Here is a 16,354-nt window from a genome sequence, read left to right as displayed (position 1 = left end):
GGAGTAAACAAGCTTAGTATGTAGAAGTTGATGGACATGTGCATCATTGCATATGACTCTGCTATGAAGCATATTAATAAAATAGGTGGCATTAGGTAAAGCCTCATACCGGAATTTGAGAGGCATATGATCATTAGCAAGAAGTGTTAAGCCTATCTCAACTACGTGGTGTTTTTTGGTTAGCAAAGACATTTTGTTGATGTGCATGGGGCAAGAAACATGATGAGAAATGGCATATGTTTGGAAGAAAGCATTGAGGCGCACATCCTCTGCTCCCCAATCTGACTGAATCATGAAGATTTTCCTGTCAAGTTTGCATTCAACTAAATTTTTGAAATTTATAAATGGATTGAAGGCATCAGAAGATAAATCCAAGTAAACTTACTATAGTCATCAATAAAATTTACATAATAATTGTGGAAACCAATATAAGTAGGTACATGACCCCATACATCAGAAAATAATAATTGTGTGGGGGTTGTAGATACACTCGTAGAAATAGGATATTTATGAGACTTAGCCCACTGACAGGAATCGCACACTGACTATTCGAGAATCCCCAACAAATGGGAGCTTATTTTTGCTAATTATTTGACTAACAATGGCAAATTACGGATCACCAAGACAACTATGCCTTGTCACGCGGCAACAAAAGCATGCTTATGTGACTAGGACGAAGACACCAAAGACGAAATTAGAGCCGCCAACACATCTCCCTCTACGAATTATTTTCCGTGTGACCTGATCCAAGATCAAAAAAAAAGGATGAAACTCCATGAACACTCTATCATCGTAGGTGAAACGATGAACAAAGACCAAATTTTTAGAGGCATAGGAAACATGCAAAACATTGGAAAGATGAAAATTCTGAACATGTCTATGAACAACTAAATGATCAACATGAGTAATATTCATAACTTGCCCACTTGCAATGTTGACCTTGTCGTGGCCATGATATGTATCACGGGCTATCGTGTTATTTATCTCTACGGTGATGTGGTAAGTGGCACCGGTGTTGTGTCCATGTAATAGGAAATGGGGCGTTGGCGCATTCACCCCCTCACACAGCCCTATCTACCTCCCTAATCCCCAACCCTAGCGTCGCCATCCACTTTCTCTCCATCCACCTTCTCCCCACGCGCTCCATGGCGGGTCCTAGGGGTCGATGTCGCGGACTTGTCCGCCGCGGCCCGGGCAGGGGTAGGGCGGTCGTGTTTGATCTGCACCGCCTATGCGATCACCCTTGCCTATGCTATCAGAGTGCAAGCACGCCAAGTACTTCGAGTTCATCGTCCACATCACGGAGGACCCTTTTGGCAGAAAGAGACTCCTAGACAAGTTTGCGGAAATTCTCGCCGGCCGAAAGCTAGCCAATGTGAACCTGCGGGAAGACGGTTGCGGCTTTTGCCAGTGGCCCGTCGAGATCTTGTTCCACGGGCAAGGGTACATGTACCTCGACACTAGCTTTGACAAGTTTGCCCGCGACCACAACCTAGAGGTCGGATGCCTGTTGCACTACATCTACGTGGCGGAGCCAACCGGGTGGAAGGGTGGGGCCAGCCCCACCCTAAGATTTGGTCCAGCTCATATATCTTATATAGAAAATGAGGAAAAAAAGAAAAAAAATCATCCGAAGTAAGGTCTGCCCCACCCTAACAATATGGGCTGGATTCGCCACTCGATGACGACATGAGCGTGAGGGTGTTCGACGACTCATCCTGCCGCAGGCACTACCACAGCGATAACTCTGGTGAAGACAGCGACAACAATGATGATGGCAACGGTCAGTTGTAGGTTCTAGGATGTTCTTTCTTTGCAGCGAATATGACGAGTGCCAGTTGAAGTCACTAGTATATGTTTCTGGATGGTCTTCCATCACAACCAAGAAACCGAGGATGCACAGAACCCTCTAGTTTATCTAGTTTGGGTGATTGGGTGTTCTTTCTTCGCAAGGAAGAATGCGATGGGCAACACAACCCACTATATGTTTTCTTATTTTACACTATTTTAACATATATCCCAAAACATAGTAAAATGTTTCTATCTATCAATGAAAAAATATTTACAACTTTCTCACTCAAATTGGTTCGTCCGGATTAGCCAGGCAAAATGGGAGTTTTCCATTTCTACTCTATGGGATCTTACGGAGCCTGCTCATGGATGAGATGGTTGGGGTATGATCATAGAAAATATTCTCCTCAAGTGAACCAGCCTATCCTTCTTGGGTAAGGAGACTTACGTGTTGATTGGATGCGGAGACACCTTTGGTTGTGAATTCTAATGTGGCAGATCAAATGCGTTGGGCCACTTGGCCTCCCGAGGTAAACAGACAATCGGGATCCGAGACCAATTTCATGTCTAGGACCCAGCTTAAACTGATGCAGATGATCATTTTTAGCGGATTTCCTATACACCGACCAGGTCGGTGCGTACCGCGCGCCGCACACCCCCGCGCGCGGTACGGGCCGGCCCAGTTCGGGTGTTGGGCCAGTTGGCCGTTTTCTTTTTCTGAGTTATTCTGTTCTGTTTTTATTGCTGTTCCTTTTTCTTTTTCATTTTTGTTTCTTTTTTATTTCTGTTTTTTCTTTTCTATTTATTTTTTCGTTTTGAAGATTTATTTTTAAAAATTTAAATATATTTTAAATGTAAAATATTCTATCTAAAAAAATTCGAGAAAATTTCAAATTCGAAAATTGTTCAATATATAATTGTTCAAATACGAAAATTGTTCAAGTATAAAAATTATTCAAATTCGAAAATTGTTCATATATAGAAAGTAATAAATTATTTTTCCAATTTAAATTTGTTCCAATCTAAAATTTGTTCCAATTCAAAATTTGTTTTAATTTGAAAATTGTTCCAATCTGAAAATTGTTCAAATTTTGGAAATATTTAAATTTTGAAAAAACTAAAATAATTTTAAATATCGGGTCTAAAAAGAATCAGCTTTTGAAAAATGTAAAAAGAAAAATAAAACAGAAAAAACAAAAAAACAAAAAAAAATTGGAATGTGTTGGGCTGGCCCAACAACCCGTCTGTGGGGTGTGCGGCGCCTGGTCCGCGCCGACCAGGTCGGCGTACAGCACCCCCCATTTTTAGTGATCGGAATACGTCTAAAGATGCCTTGGGTCTGTCCAGGGATGCCTTGGGTCTGTCCAGGGATCGAACATTCGAACCCACCATCTCGCATCAACTCAGGTCGGGCAGCAACACAACTCAGTGTATATGCTCAACCCAACTAACTCGTGAGAACTTCAATCACAACTGCAGTATGCGCTCCGCTTGTCCGCCCAATGCCAGTGGACATGATTTCCTGTAGGCCCCGTTTGGGAAGCTCTTTTTTTTTTTTTGAAAAGGCAAGGTCCGGAAGGACCTAGACTATGCTGCATTAGTCAAAGCGGTGGTACAAGTTACATGATGGAACACCAAGAAAAGGAAAATTACACACAAGTCCCTAGATTTTGCAAAGAGGACCTCTAAAAATATTGCAGAAAAGCAATCAGGTCCCTCTATCAGACCGCTACAGGGGATGAACTGCTCCGGCGACTACCAGCATCCTCACCGGGGACATAGCCACTTGGGAGAAGGCCGGTGTCAGGCGTCGCCGCCGCATCATCAGAAGGAGGCCTCCGAAGGAGGTTGCTGCGACGCTTTCCTTGCGTCAACTGATGCCAATCTTGGGCATCCAAGATCGATGACCATCTCGTGGTCACCGTGTGATAGCTCGCGATAGCAGCACAAGTCTTGCCGGCCTCCACGGACTCCTTGTCGCCGTCGGTGCCTTGTCCCTCGCCGCCACGGCCGGCCGAGAGGACGGAGTGGTAGCTGCCGGAGCCAGCGCTTATTGACCAAGCTCGCCACGGCCGCTCTGCTGTGCGCCCACCATGGACGCGAGCAAAGATCCGCCATGATCTGCTTCCCGATGCTGCGCCACCACATCGAGAAGCTCGAGCTCCAACCCGCCTTATTTGCTGAGATGACTGCGTTGATGTCGCGCAGCCGCCGTCGCCCTCGCCACCGGAGCCACGCCGCCGCACCGCCCAACAGCAGGATACACCAGATCTGACGGGGGAGAGCTGGTGATCTACTCCAAGACGCCACTACGGGACTACTAGACCTATCTACATCGACGCCGGCGCCTTTCCCTCGCCATCTCCGGCCGGCAGAGCCGCCGGAGAGGGGTCGGGATCGGCCCGGATGGCTTGAGGAGCCTCTCAACTACTGTTCACTGTCTAGAGGGGAGAAGGGGGGGAATGAGATCCTTGCTTCCACCTGGCTAAGCTCGTATTATTTTCACCCGGATATTGCATAGTACGTTTTCTCTTTTTTCGAATCAAAAAGCTTTATTGATTAATCAATGGGATTAACAATAGAGTGCTGACATGAGCACCTGGATTATAATTGATCCACATGCATCTCCTTCTAACTAAACTAGCTTGCTTAGCACAAATATGGGTCGTTTTAGAATATTCAATATTTCAAGCCAGATGACCATGTTCATAGCCATATATACATGGCACAGTTTCATCTTGGCATGACAAATAATGTTGCCTAACTAAGTTTCTATTTTTGTTGCACCAAAAAAATATTTTTTATTTTTCAAGTGTCAAAAATGGGGTGTTGTGAATCAAGTGTAAAGAATAGCACCACTCCAATGTCACTCAAATTAGATCACATTTGATGGATAATTCCCTAGTTTTATGAATTTCCAATCTTTTTAGATACTTTTGACCATTTAAACAACTTTCTAACGATTTTATATAGTTTGCTCTAAACTTTTTAGAGAAAAATGTTAAGGTACACAAGTAGTCATTACACCAGAGATCCACTGACGGTTTTGAACGATTCCAGTGAGCGGTTCACAAGAAGAATAAAAGGAAGAGGAGAATAAATGACAATGAAAAAATAATCTATATGTCTACAATCTACACATCTGGTACTAAAAGAGAGAACTTTTTTCTACTGAAAACAGAAATACGAAGCATTTCTACCAAGATGTATCAGTCACACAAATGTTTTAGTTACTCAAAGGGAGGATATGACATCTCGTCGGCCAGTGTGTGTAAATGTTTAAATCAAGAAAATGTTGAGCAGAAGGTTGCGCTCTAAGAACTCTAACCACCAAACAAGAACCCTGCTGCCTGATCCTCGTTCCCATTACACAACTTGAGTGCCTGTATTACAGATGCCCGGTCAAATCCAAGTTCCACAAGCTTTGTGACTTTGGCTTCAAAATCTCCTCCCTGACAAGGATTCATACAGCCGTCAAGATCAATCTAATCCTTGAAGACTCGATAGAAAGCAAAAGTACAGAAATTCTGAATTCTGAGCAAAAAGGACTAACCTGTGGAGGAACCACAGCTGGAGCTCCTGCAAAGAAAATCAGAGTTGGTTGCAATCAATCAGCACTTGCTAATATGTTATCAAGGTCACAAGCTCTCTAAGTCTAAGAGACTACACAGGAGCAAACTAACCTGCAGGAGATGATCGCAGTGGCACGTCAGGAGTCTTCTCCCGTGCCTTTGACGATTCCTGGATGATACAAATTAAATAAGGATATACTGATGATGTCTCATAATTACAGGGAAAGCAAAGTTGAATTATGCAAAAGCAGTAATTTTGCTTACTCCAGCTGCTCCTTGGCTAGGAGATGCTAACTTTGACAATTTCTCGTCATCACGTGCATGTGAAGGGATGTCTTTCTCTGAAGATACAATATTAGAGTGATTGAAGAACTGTGACTTCAAAAATTGTTGAAGTAGATGATAGGACAAATATATAGGGATGTTCAATACTGAGAAGGACAAAATCATGAAGTTTGTGCTTGAAAGTAAGCTACTAACCATGTAAGAAGGGTACTGACACTTCACCACCTCCTACTCTAAGAACATTGTCCTTTAGGTCAATTATGCACTGCGTTGGATAACAAAAAGCATCATTATGGGGTGTAATCATTAATCAACCAATGTGAGTTAGATGCGATGACTTATTCCAAAACTTAGCCATGCAATTACCTGATGTTTCCGCAGCATATCAAGTCCGAAAAGGAATTCCATGTTCTGAGCATCCAATACTGTGAAGGAGCAAGGATAGAAAATATCGCCAATCTGGCCAAACATAGCGATGCATTGTGAACCACTGTTACAACCTAATTAATTACTCCCTCCATTCACTATAAGACCTTTCAGATATTTCAAAGAGGACCAGATACGGACCAAAGTGAATGAATCTAACACTAAAAGTAGACTAGATATAAACCAAAATGAGTGAATCTACAAAAAGCTAAAAGGTCTTACATTAGTGAACAGAGGGAGTACAACTTATCCACAATTTCTAACGATCAAATGTTAGTAGAGGTACAAATAAAACCATTGGTTTGGCATTAGGTTTAGAGGAAGCGCAACGATCAAGAACATAAATTTATACCCGCGTAATGAGTTTGGTATCATATTTTCACTTCGTCTCTCTGAACAAAATAATGGTCGTTCAGACAGTAAATGTGTCAATGACTCAAATAGCGTTGCAACATGTGCAAAGTCATGGTGCAGAAAATGGACTACTTGCAAAAGGACTGGAAAAATATTGACATTGGTATAACAATTTGCATTATCAAACCTTTATTGGCGCTACATGTATTCTTCCAAGTATCTCCGATTGACCAACACCAATAGCAACCCCTCTGTAACGCTGATCAAGTAGCCTGAGTAACCTGCGCATGATACTCCATTATGTTATCAGTTTGTTACGCATATCAGTGAGTGTCTCGAGAGAATAATCTATATTCGCCAGTACGATAAAGTTCTATTTTATGATAAGATAAACTGTTCACTATTTCTGTCTTCTTCACACAGAATAATCTATATTCGCCAGTACGATAAAGTTTCAATCAACTACTTCTTAATTCATAACCGTACCCACAACGTTCAGCGCAGTCTTTTGATATGATGGTTGACTGAGCTCCACTGTCAACAAAGGCCTGCAGATGAAAGAAAAGCTAAGATATCACATATACAAAATGATTAGCAGGAATCAATCAAGTATCTGCATCAACCCGCATCCCGTTATCGCATATCATTTTTGTTGGTAGACTACTAGTACTCAAAAGTAACAAATAGAAAGAAGAAATTAACTTCAGGAAACCATTTGGGGTAGATAGTACAATTGGAACATGTTAAAATAAGACTGTTTTGTTGTTATTTAGCTATGATTGATGCAATCAGCAATGATGTATGAAAGGAGTTGTAACAAAGTCCTTACAAGATCTCTGATATTCAGAATAACATCAAAAGTAGTGTTTGGGCTTTTGGGTACAGGATGTTTGTTATACATGAACAGATATGTGAAATAACATAATACCTACCTTCAAAGGCACTCCATTGACTTCCATATCAACATACAGCATAACCTGAAACCAGAATATTGGTCAGTTAATGAGTACAAAGAATAGCACATAAAATAAAAACACACTAACTTACTAGTCAACCTACCACTCGACCAAATGCTTCAGGGTTATGCTCTATAGCAGCCTCCCAGTTTTCATCAATTCCTTTCTGAATATGATAATTTACAAGCAGTCAGAATGTCAGGTAACTGAACAATTCCTAAGAACGCGAACAGGAAAGACAGTATAAAACACAGTTAAGACAGAGCAAAGCTTTTGTATGAACATAATTTTACATGAAAAGAAATATGTCGTGGTAACAACTAATAATTTGATATTATCCAACCATGAAAGCTATCAGAAATTATATGGATGAAAAAAGAAATTCCCCTTTCTGCTATGCATCATTTCGCCTCTCCATTGTATTTCCTCACAAGTTTATTCCTGTTTTTATGCTAAACATTCTTAAGGCTTGGTTGGAATTGATGTGAATTTTGATAACCCTATAGGATTGAGCTGTTTTCAGATAACTCCATGTTTAGCTAACTGTTTCTTAACAAAGTTCCACCAAGACACATTTATGTTTTATCAAGGGCCACAAGGCAGCAAAAACAAGCATAACCATATAGGCATCATGGATAGGAAGGTTAGGAAAAGGAACAAATCAAGTAGTAAGTATCCTTGTTGGATATGGATGGGTCTATTAGAAAGAGTCTACTTAAATTAGGAAGAGTCCAATTGAGCTAGGATTGTAGAGTTTTTGGTCGGTCTTTGAGCCTGAACTGAGATCCGTGTCAGTTGTCCTATACATAAAAGTCTACTGTGTAACCCTTCGATCAAGCAATGAATTAAATTAAATATTCTCTAAACCTCAGAGCCTTCCATTTCAGGGATAAGCCATGCCGTCGGATTGTTGAGGGCGAGTGCCCCATCCCCGATTTTCAGACCTTACCCTACCCAAATTACCTTGCTGTGAATCAAGGTACATCTTCTGCATTCCGGACAATATGAAATGAAAGGTGAGGGTAACAATTGGAAAACCAAATTCATCAACATTTGGTTTGATTAATCTTCTATGACTTCTTTCCCATAGCAGTTTAAGAAACAAGCATGGCATAACAGCCTAATAAGCAGATCCCTTGGGTTGGTCATGCAGTGATGTTTGTGATCAAATTTGCCTGTAATATGTGAAAAGGTCAAAAGGTCATATCCAGACAAAGAATAGGTTTATACCTGCCGAATTGCAGCTTCAATTTTCTTCTGAGCCTCAACATCAAATGGATCAGCATACAATAAAGCCTGCAAACAAATCATAGTTATTACTTATTAATGCCCAGACCTATTATTATTCAACAACCTAGAAAAACAGCACAAGACAAACAATAAAAATAGAAAATGGTGATATACATTTACAACATAGTGATATACATGGAACAGCATGAAGATGTATTTATATAAATGATATGGAGTTACAGCAGGAGCAACCCATATTCTCAACTTTCATCTACATAAGGCATGGCAATGGACATAACATGCAGGAAGCAAAGTACTGATTAGCCGATGAGATGCTCACAAGTTCTTCTTCCTGTTTGCGTTTATGTTGTAGTCTTTGTTGGTGGTGTGACCGCAGGATATTTTGCAACTCAGTGATGTCATCTCCAAGGATGGCTTGAGCTAATGAAGGGTCATTCTGAAATTAAAAAGATAACATTTAAATGAAAGAAATAAACATATTTTCTGCAACTAACATACAGGAATTGTAATCTGGTGGCCAATGTCGATAGGTCGATGAAGCTACCAGCAAAGTTTACCTGAAGGAGTTGCGCCATAAGTTGTGAATTACCACGTATATGCTGTTGGAAAGCTTGAGGATTTACAGCCGAACCATCAGGATTTACCCTCATGAAATCCTCAGATGTCCTGAAATTTTCACCCCAGGTAATTAAATAGTAGAAACTAGAAAGCATAGTCACTTGAGTAGCATTATAAAATCCGTGAGGATTAAGTCAAGCTAAAAAAATTGTATTGCATCTCTTTCAGTATTATGTCAGTTATAATTTGTGATAGTGATACACCAAAATTAGAACTGATAACTAACTACAAGGAGAAAACCATCTCAGCAAACCAATAAGAGAAAACAAGGCGTCACATGCAAGACTGTAGGCATCACATCACCCATAATGAACTGCAGGAATTTAAACCCCAAAGGAAAGGAAATTCCCTTGAAGAACCAACAGATGTATATTCAGGAGGACAAGAACCAAACCTATACCTATTGTTGGAGGCAACCATCATGACGAGATCGCCATCGTGGACTCCGATTGCGCTGAGCTTCTCAGCATTGTTCGTCATCTCCTTGCCATTGAAGTGAAGCACCTGCTGCTGCAGCGGCACTCGAGTCTAGCCATACAGGAACACCCAAAACCAAACAATGTGAGATCAAATCAGTCGAGGCAACTCCTTTTTTTGGAAGAGGAAATCTGAAGCTAGGATTTCACGGGCACGGCTCACCTCCACCTCGAGAAGCGCCTTCAGATTCTCCACCTGCAAAGCACGCAGGGCACACACAATTCAGTCGAACGCGCGTTGCAGAGTTTTCGAAGAGTGGATCGCAATAACAGTTGGGTTTTAGCTCTGGTGGCGGAAGGGTCGCACGATTCTAGCCAAAACAAGGCCAGTCGGAGCTAAAGATCCGACTGAACTTCACGCGTAACGCGAGGCAACAGCACGCCAGTGGGAGTAAATTGCGGGTCGCCGAAACTCCTCGCCCTTTTCGCGAGCTCGGAAGACAACACCCAAAATTGGCCCTGTTGCCCGTCAAGATCGAGATGGGGGGAGGTAGAGGAGGGGGTTGTGGAAGGGAGGCTTACGGATTCGTCGGGATCGACGTCGAGGGAGAGAATCTGCTCGTCGGCGGTCATTACGGTGAGCTTCATCTCGGCGCCGCCGGTTGGAATCGACCTCCTCCGCCGCGGCTGTGGAAAGAGAGGGCCTTTCCTGTTGGCTGCGGCCTGCGGGGGAGACGAGGCGAAGGCGAGTCTACGGGTGTCAAATCGGGCTGCGTTCTTACTTGCAGAAGTGGTAAGGAATTGTGATGGACGGCAAGGGTGCGTTTGGTTGGTGATAGAAGGACAAACTGGATGGGATCATCCCCCTTCAGCTTTGTTGGTACTACAGGGGTTTGGTTGTGTGGGCCGATTTCCTGCATGCCTGCGTCGTTGCGAACGGGCCATGGGCCACTTTCGGCCGGTCGTTTGGTAGCCTGCGAACCCTTTTGTGCGCCGGAGAAGGAACCCAGGCCCCATCGTTTGGTTGCCCGTTTTCAGCCCATCTTGCACGCAGGAAAACAGGAATGTGTTATTTGGTTGCTCAAATCACAAGTCCGTATCCTTACCACAATTTAAATAGGGTGAGATTACCATGCCATGGCATCTTACATACGATCAGAGACCACTCAGAAGAACAAGATCCTGACGATCACCACGATGAGGAAGGCGATGATGTAATCTTTCACCCGGCAGGGACGTACCTCCGGCGATGCTCCTTGTAGAGCATGTACTTCCTCCGGCGGCAGCTGTGCTAATGGCACTGATATAGGCATCCCCAATGGGCCTGCCAAAGATGGTACCCGTGGTTTACTGAAGGCCCACGAGTCGAAGATTATGAAGTTTGGAAGCCCAGATTAGTACCAAGGAAAGTTAGAGTTGTATTAGGAAATATAGACTTGTAATTTTACGGGACGGGTTAGAAACCCTCCCGGACTACGTAACTTAGTGTATTACGAATCCTCGGCTCCGCCTCCTATATAAGGGAGAGTCGAGGGACAAAGAAAGGATCGACTCATTGTTTCACGCAACCCTAGTTTTCATAATCGTCGAGTACTTTTCGGCTGAAACCTTCGAGATCTACTTGCCCTCTACTTCCGACTAAAACCCTAGTCTACAATACGTAGGCATTGATAAGTTAATCCCTTGTCAGGCACTGCCTCATCGATGGCATGATCTTACTGCAGCTCCTCTTCCAGGAAGCTCATGTACTCTTGTTGTGCCTCCTCCAATGTTGCATATCCTCGGTAGTTGTTGTTGGAGTAGCCATTGACCTGATCTTGATAGACTCTCCATGAGCTGTAGATTCCTCGAACCCGTCCGCAAAACACCACATACCACTAGCTTAGCAAAAGAAGAAGTTAGCAATGACAACAATGAAGCAATTCAGAAATGAGCAATAGAACAAGACAAGTGTTGACAGGAAATCTGAAACTAACAGGGGAATGCATATCATTCCAAAAGTCAATCAGAAGTTTTTCCTAGACTACCGTGGTGTCTTCCTACCACCACAACAAAAGTGGGTGTCTCATCCTAACACCGCAAAGTTCACCATCACCTGAGGGGTTAGTATATACCACCTCATCATACTTACAAAAGGGGGATAAATGTTTTTCATCCTAACTACTGCCAGAATATACATCATCATCATCATCATCATCACTATCTCCATGCATGCAACCCTGATCCACACCCTCAAGGGCACCACTACACCTTGTTGTGGTACTTGCCAAGGTAGTTCCTCAGCCAGAGGACGCGGTGTGGCTCGATCATGCCGACGAAGCTGGATCCCTGGGCCTTGTGGTCTCGGTGAAGCCAAGCATGTCCATGACCGCATTGTACAGGCCATGGTGCATGTTCGTGGGCTTGTTTGCCCTGATGGCCTGTGCGAACTCCTTAGCAACAGTCATGTTGATGAAGACCACCAGCTCGTCGTCCACGAAGGCACCTCTCTTCCTCTTGCCGGCGGTCGGCTTCTCAGGCGCATCGGCGGGCTTGTCAACATCGAGGTTGACGTATGTCTACGCACGCTTCTATTCCTGTAGATAGTGTTGGGCCTCCAAGAGCAGAGGTTTGTAGAACAGCAGCAAGTTTCCCTTAAGTGAATCACCCAAGGTTTATCGAACTCAGGGAGGAAGAGGTCAAAGATATCCCTCTCAAGCAACCACTGCAATCACGATACAAGAAGTCTCTTGTGTCCCCAACACACCTAATACACTTGTCGGATGTATAGGTGCACTAGTTCGACGAAGAGATAGTGAAATACAAGTGGTATGAATGAATATGAGCGAGTAGTAACGCGCCGGAAAATAGCTTCGTCGGCGTGCGGTTGATGGTAGTAATATTGCGGGAAGTAAAGATGCGGTAAAACGATAAATAAGCGATGATTGCGATATTTGGAAACAAGGCCTAGGGATCATACTTTCACTAGTGGACACTCTCAACATTGATCACATAATAAAACCACTATACACTCTCTTGTTGGATGATGAACACCATTAATTGTGTAGGGCTACAAGAGCACCTCAATGCCAGAGTTAACAAGCTCCACAAAATTCGATGTTCATATTTAAATAACCTTAGAGTGCATGATAGACCAACGCAATTATACCGAGTACTAACATAGCATGCACACTGTCACCATCAAGCTATGAATGGGGGAATAGATCACATCAATACTATCATAGTAATAGTTAACTTCATAATCTACAAGAGATCACAATCATAAACTACGCCAAGTACTACATGATGCACACACTGTCACCAGTACATCATGGAGGAGGAATAGACTACTTTAATAACATCACTAGAGTAGCACATAGATTAATAGTGATATAAAGCACATTGCAATCATAAAGCAATATAAATAAGCACTTCACTATGATATTCTGAATTACTCTTTGGCAAGATAACGAACACTCATTCATCATGTAGGCAAACCTTAAAGATGTATTCCCAAGTACTAATAAACACCCCATGACGTCACTTGTGAGCATTCATAGGAGGTACTAACACACCACAATTTCATAGAGACATCCAACTCAAATCATAACTCGGTGAATAAGTATTACGTGAAATATAGCCTAAGAGACCCACACGGTGCACACACTTGTCACCTTTACACACGTGGGATAAGGAGTCTCCGGAGATCACATAAGTAAAATCCACTTGAATAGCATAACGACATCTAGATTACAAGCTCATCATATGGATCTCAATCATGTAAAGCAGCTCATGAGATCATTGTATTGAAGTACATGGGAGAGAGATTAACCACATAGCTACCGGTAAAGCCCTTAGCCTCGATGGAGAACTACTCCCTCCTCATGGGAGACAGCAGCGTTGATGAAGATGGCGGTGGTGTCGATGGAGATGCCTTCCGGGGGCACTTCCCCGTCCCGGCGGCGTGTCGGAACAGAGACTCCTGTCCCCCAAATCTTGGCTTCGCGATGGCGGCAGCTCTGGAAGGCTTCTCGTACCGTGGCTTATTCGTCTCGAAGATTTAGGTCAGGGAGGCTTAAATAGGCGAAGAGGCGGAGTCGGAAGGGCTACGGAGCAGCCAGACAACAGGGGGTGCGCCCCCCCCCCTTGGGCCACGCCGGCCACATGTGTGGGGCCCACCTAGCTCTCCTCTGGCCCCTCTCCGGTGTTCTGGAGGCTTCGTGGAATTATAAGATACTGGGCGTTGATTTCGTCCAATTCCGAGAATATTTCCTTACTAGGATTTCTGAAACCAAAAATAGCGAGAAACGGAAGCGGCACTTCGGCATGTCGTCAATAGGTTAGTTCCGGAAAACGCATAAAATCATCATAAAGTGTGAACAAATCATGTAGGTATTGTCATAAAACAAGCATGGAACATCAGAAATTATAGATACGTTGGAGACGTATCATTGACCATGTCGGACTACTAGGTGTCAGCATCCTCAGGTGCAGGAGGTGGTGCAGGCGAGCCCAGGGGCTCACTGGATCCCATGGCGTACTTGCCGGTGGCGAGGCCGAAGGAGAAGATGGTGTGCATCTCATCGTAGTTGGCGATGGGCACATTCAGGAACTCCGCGTCCTTTGGGTGATCCTACGACACGAAGGGACAATCATGTTAGTTCTACTCGTGGCTGATCAAGATAGTTAGTGAGGAGGAGCGCGAGTTAGTGAGGTGCTCACCGCGACGTGCCCGCAGTAGTGCTCACCCTCAAGGACGATCCATTTGGTGTCCTCGCACCACTGAGCACCGCTAAGATCTCGGAGCCTGCTAATGGTGAGCCACCTCTGCCTCCACTTCCTCAGGTATACACCTGAGTGGAGCAGACGGTCACACCACAGTGGTCAGCTAGGCCCTTCGCCACAGTATTGAGATGGACTTCCTTGAAGCCTTTGTCAGTTCTCACTCCGCTCTGGATCAAGCCGCACATCTTCTCCAACACGAAGCTGGACATGAATGGAAGCCATTTCATGGTGGCATTCCTTTCATGCCCGGTCTTCAAGGCCCTCTCCACTTCCCTGCGGTTCTTGTTCTTCTTAGAGGTGGCCAGCCTAGCTGCCACATCTACCGCTACCTGAGCCACCAGGTCAGACACTGGCAGAGGGATGACCTTGGACTCATACGTGGGCTGCGAATCGGAAACTTGGGAAGGGATCTAAGAGTCCCCAACGCACACAAGCGCCTGGCTAAAGTCATCGCAGAAAGAGTCCTACACACATCGTAGTACAACCTAAATCAGTCCATTGCAACTGTGAATAGCACAAACCCTTGCAAGATCATGGTAGGTGAGCACATTTTGGACTAACCCTGATGACCCACAAGTATAGGGGATCGCAACAGTCTTCGAGAGAAGTAAAACCCAAATTTGTTGATTCGACACAAGGGGAGCCAAAGAATACTTATAAGCCTTGACAGCGGAGTTGTCAATTCAGCTACACACTGGAAAAGCACTAGCAACGGGGTGATGTGAAAGCAGTGGTAATATGATGCAGCGCCAGAAAATAGTTGGTACTACTTTGATGGCGTGTTGACAAGGAAATGTGATGTGGCAGTAATATGAGAGCAATAGTAATACAACAGTAACAGTAACACAGAGGCGATTGATGCGCGTAGTGGACACGTCCGTTGGGAACCCCAAGAGGAAGGTGTGATGCGCACAGCAGCAAGTTTTCCCTCAGTAAGAAACCAAGGTTATCGAACCAGTAGGAGCCAAGAAATACGTTGAAGGTTGTTGGTGGCGGAGTGTAGTGCGGCGCAACACCAGGGATTCCGGCGCCAACGTGGAACCTGCACAACACAATGATACGTCTCCGACGTATCGATAATTTCTTATGTTCCATGCTACATTATTGATGATATCTACATGTTTTATACACATTATATGTCGTATTTATGCATTTTACGGCACTAACCTATTAACGAGATGCCGAAGAGCCAGTTGTTGTTTTCTGCTGTTTTTGGTTTCAGAAATCCTAGTAAAGAAATATTCTCGGAATTGGACGAAATCAACGCCCAGGGTCCTATTTTTGCACGGAGCTTCCAGAAGACCGAGGGGGAAAGAAAGTGGGGCCACGAGGCGCCGCCACAACAGGGCGGCGCGGCCTAGGTCTTGGCCGCGCGGCCCTGGCGTGTGGGGCCCTCGTGTGGCCCCCTGCGTTGCCCTTCCGCCTACTTAAAGCCTCCGTCGCGAAACCCCGGTGCCGAGAGCCACGATACGGAAAACCTTCCAGAGACGCCGCCGCCGCCAATCCCATCTCGGGGGATTCTGGAGATCACCTCCGGCACCCTGCCGGAGAGGGGAATCATCTCCCGGAGGACTCTTCACCGCCATGGTCGCCTCCGGAGTGATGAGTGAGTAGTTCACCCCTGGACTATGGGTCCATAGCAGTAGCTAGATGGTTGTCTTCTCCTCATTGTGCTTCATTGTTGGATCTTGTGAGCTGCCTAACATGATCAAGATCATCTATCCGTAATACTATATGCTTGTGTTTGTCGGGATCCGATGGATAGAGAATACTATGTTATGTTAATTATCAAGTTATTACCTATGTGTTGTTTATGATCTTGCATGCTCTCCGTTATTAGTAGAGGCTCTGGCCAAGTTTTTGCTCTTAACTCCAAGAGGGAGTATTTATGCTCGATAGTGGGTTCATGCCTCCATTAAAT

At 44.3% G+C, this 16,354-nt stretch overlaps 1 protein-coding gene across 1 annotated transcript; it reads right to left on the bottom strand.

Annotated features, from left to right (window-relative positions):
* Nucleotides 1-4,871: 4,871 nt before the first annotated feature.
* Nucleotides 4,872-10,446, bottom strand: LOC124691980 (protein DNA-DAMAGE INDUCIBLE 1-like). Its single transcript, XM_047225281.1, has 16 exons — nucleotides 10,252-10,446; nucleotides 9,893-9,925; nucleotides 9,654-9,781; nucleotides 9,193-9,301; nucleotides 8,955-9,071; nucleotides 8,615-8,680; nucleotides 7,488-7,550; nucleotides 7,361-7,405; nucleotides 6,915-6,976; nucleotides 6,616-6,709; nucleotides 6,015-6,107; nucleotides 5,844-5,913; nucleotides 5,628-5,704; nucleotides 5,475-5,532; nucleotides 5,345-5,370; nucleotides 4,872-5,243 (listed from the first exon to the last, which is right to left on the bottom strand). The coding sequence occupies exons 1-16, from the start codon at nucleotides 10,315-10,317 to the stop codon at nucleotides 5,115-5,117; spliced, it is 1,236 nt and encodes a 411-aa protein (XP_047081237.1). The 5' UTR covers nucleotides 10,318-10,446; the 3' UTR covers nucleotides 4,872-5,114.
* Nucleotides 10,447-16,354: the final 5,908 nt, after the last annotated feature.

The sequence above is a fragment of the Lolium rigidum genome, chromosome 2 (genome assembly GCF_022539505.1).
Source record: "Lolium rigidum isolate FL_2022 chromosome 2, APGP_CSIRO_Lrig_0.1, whole genome shotgun sequence".
NCBI classification, from domain to species: Eukaryota; Viridiplantae; Streptophyta; class Magnoliopsida; order Poales; family Poaceae; genus Lolium; species Lolium rigidum.
Note: the sequence above shows the minus strand (reverse complement) of the source record. Positions and strands in the feature narration are given on the sequence as shown.

Bases quoted from the DNA above. Each gene is read 5' to 3' on its own strand.
- LOC124691980 (XM_047225281.1), bottom strand. From the start codon at position 10,317: ATGAAGCTCACCGTAATGACCGCCGACGAGCAGATTCTCTCCCTCGAC. The intron at 9,926-10,251 runs GTAAGCCTCCCT...CGTGCTTTGCAG, and splicing joins ACGTCGATCCCGACGAATCC to GTGGAGAATCTGAAGGCGCT. The intron at 6,108-6,615 runs GTTTGATAATGC...ATGTTTGGCCAG, and splicing joins TACATGTAGCGCCAATAAAG to ATTGGCGATATTTTCTATCC.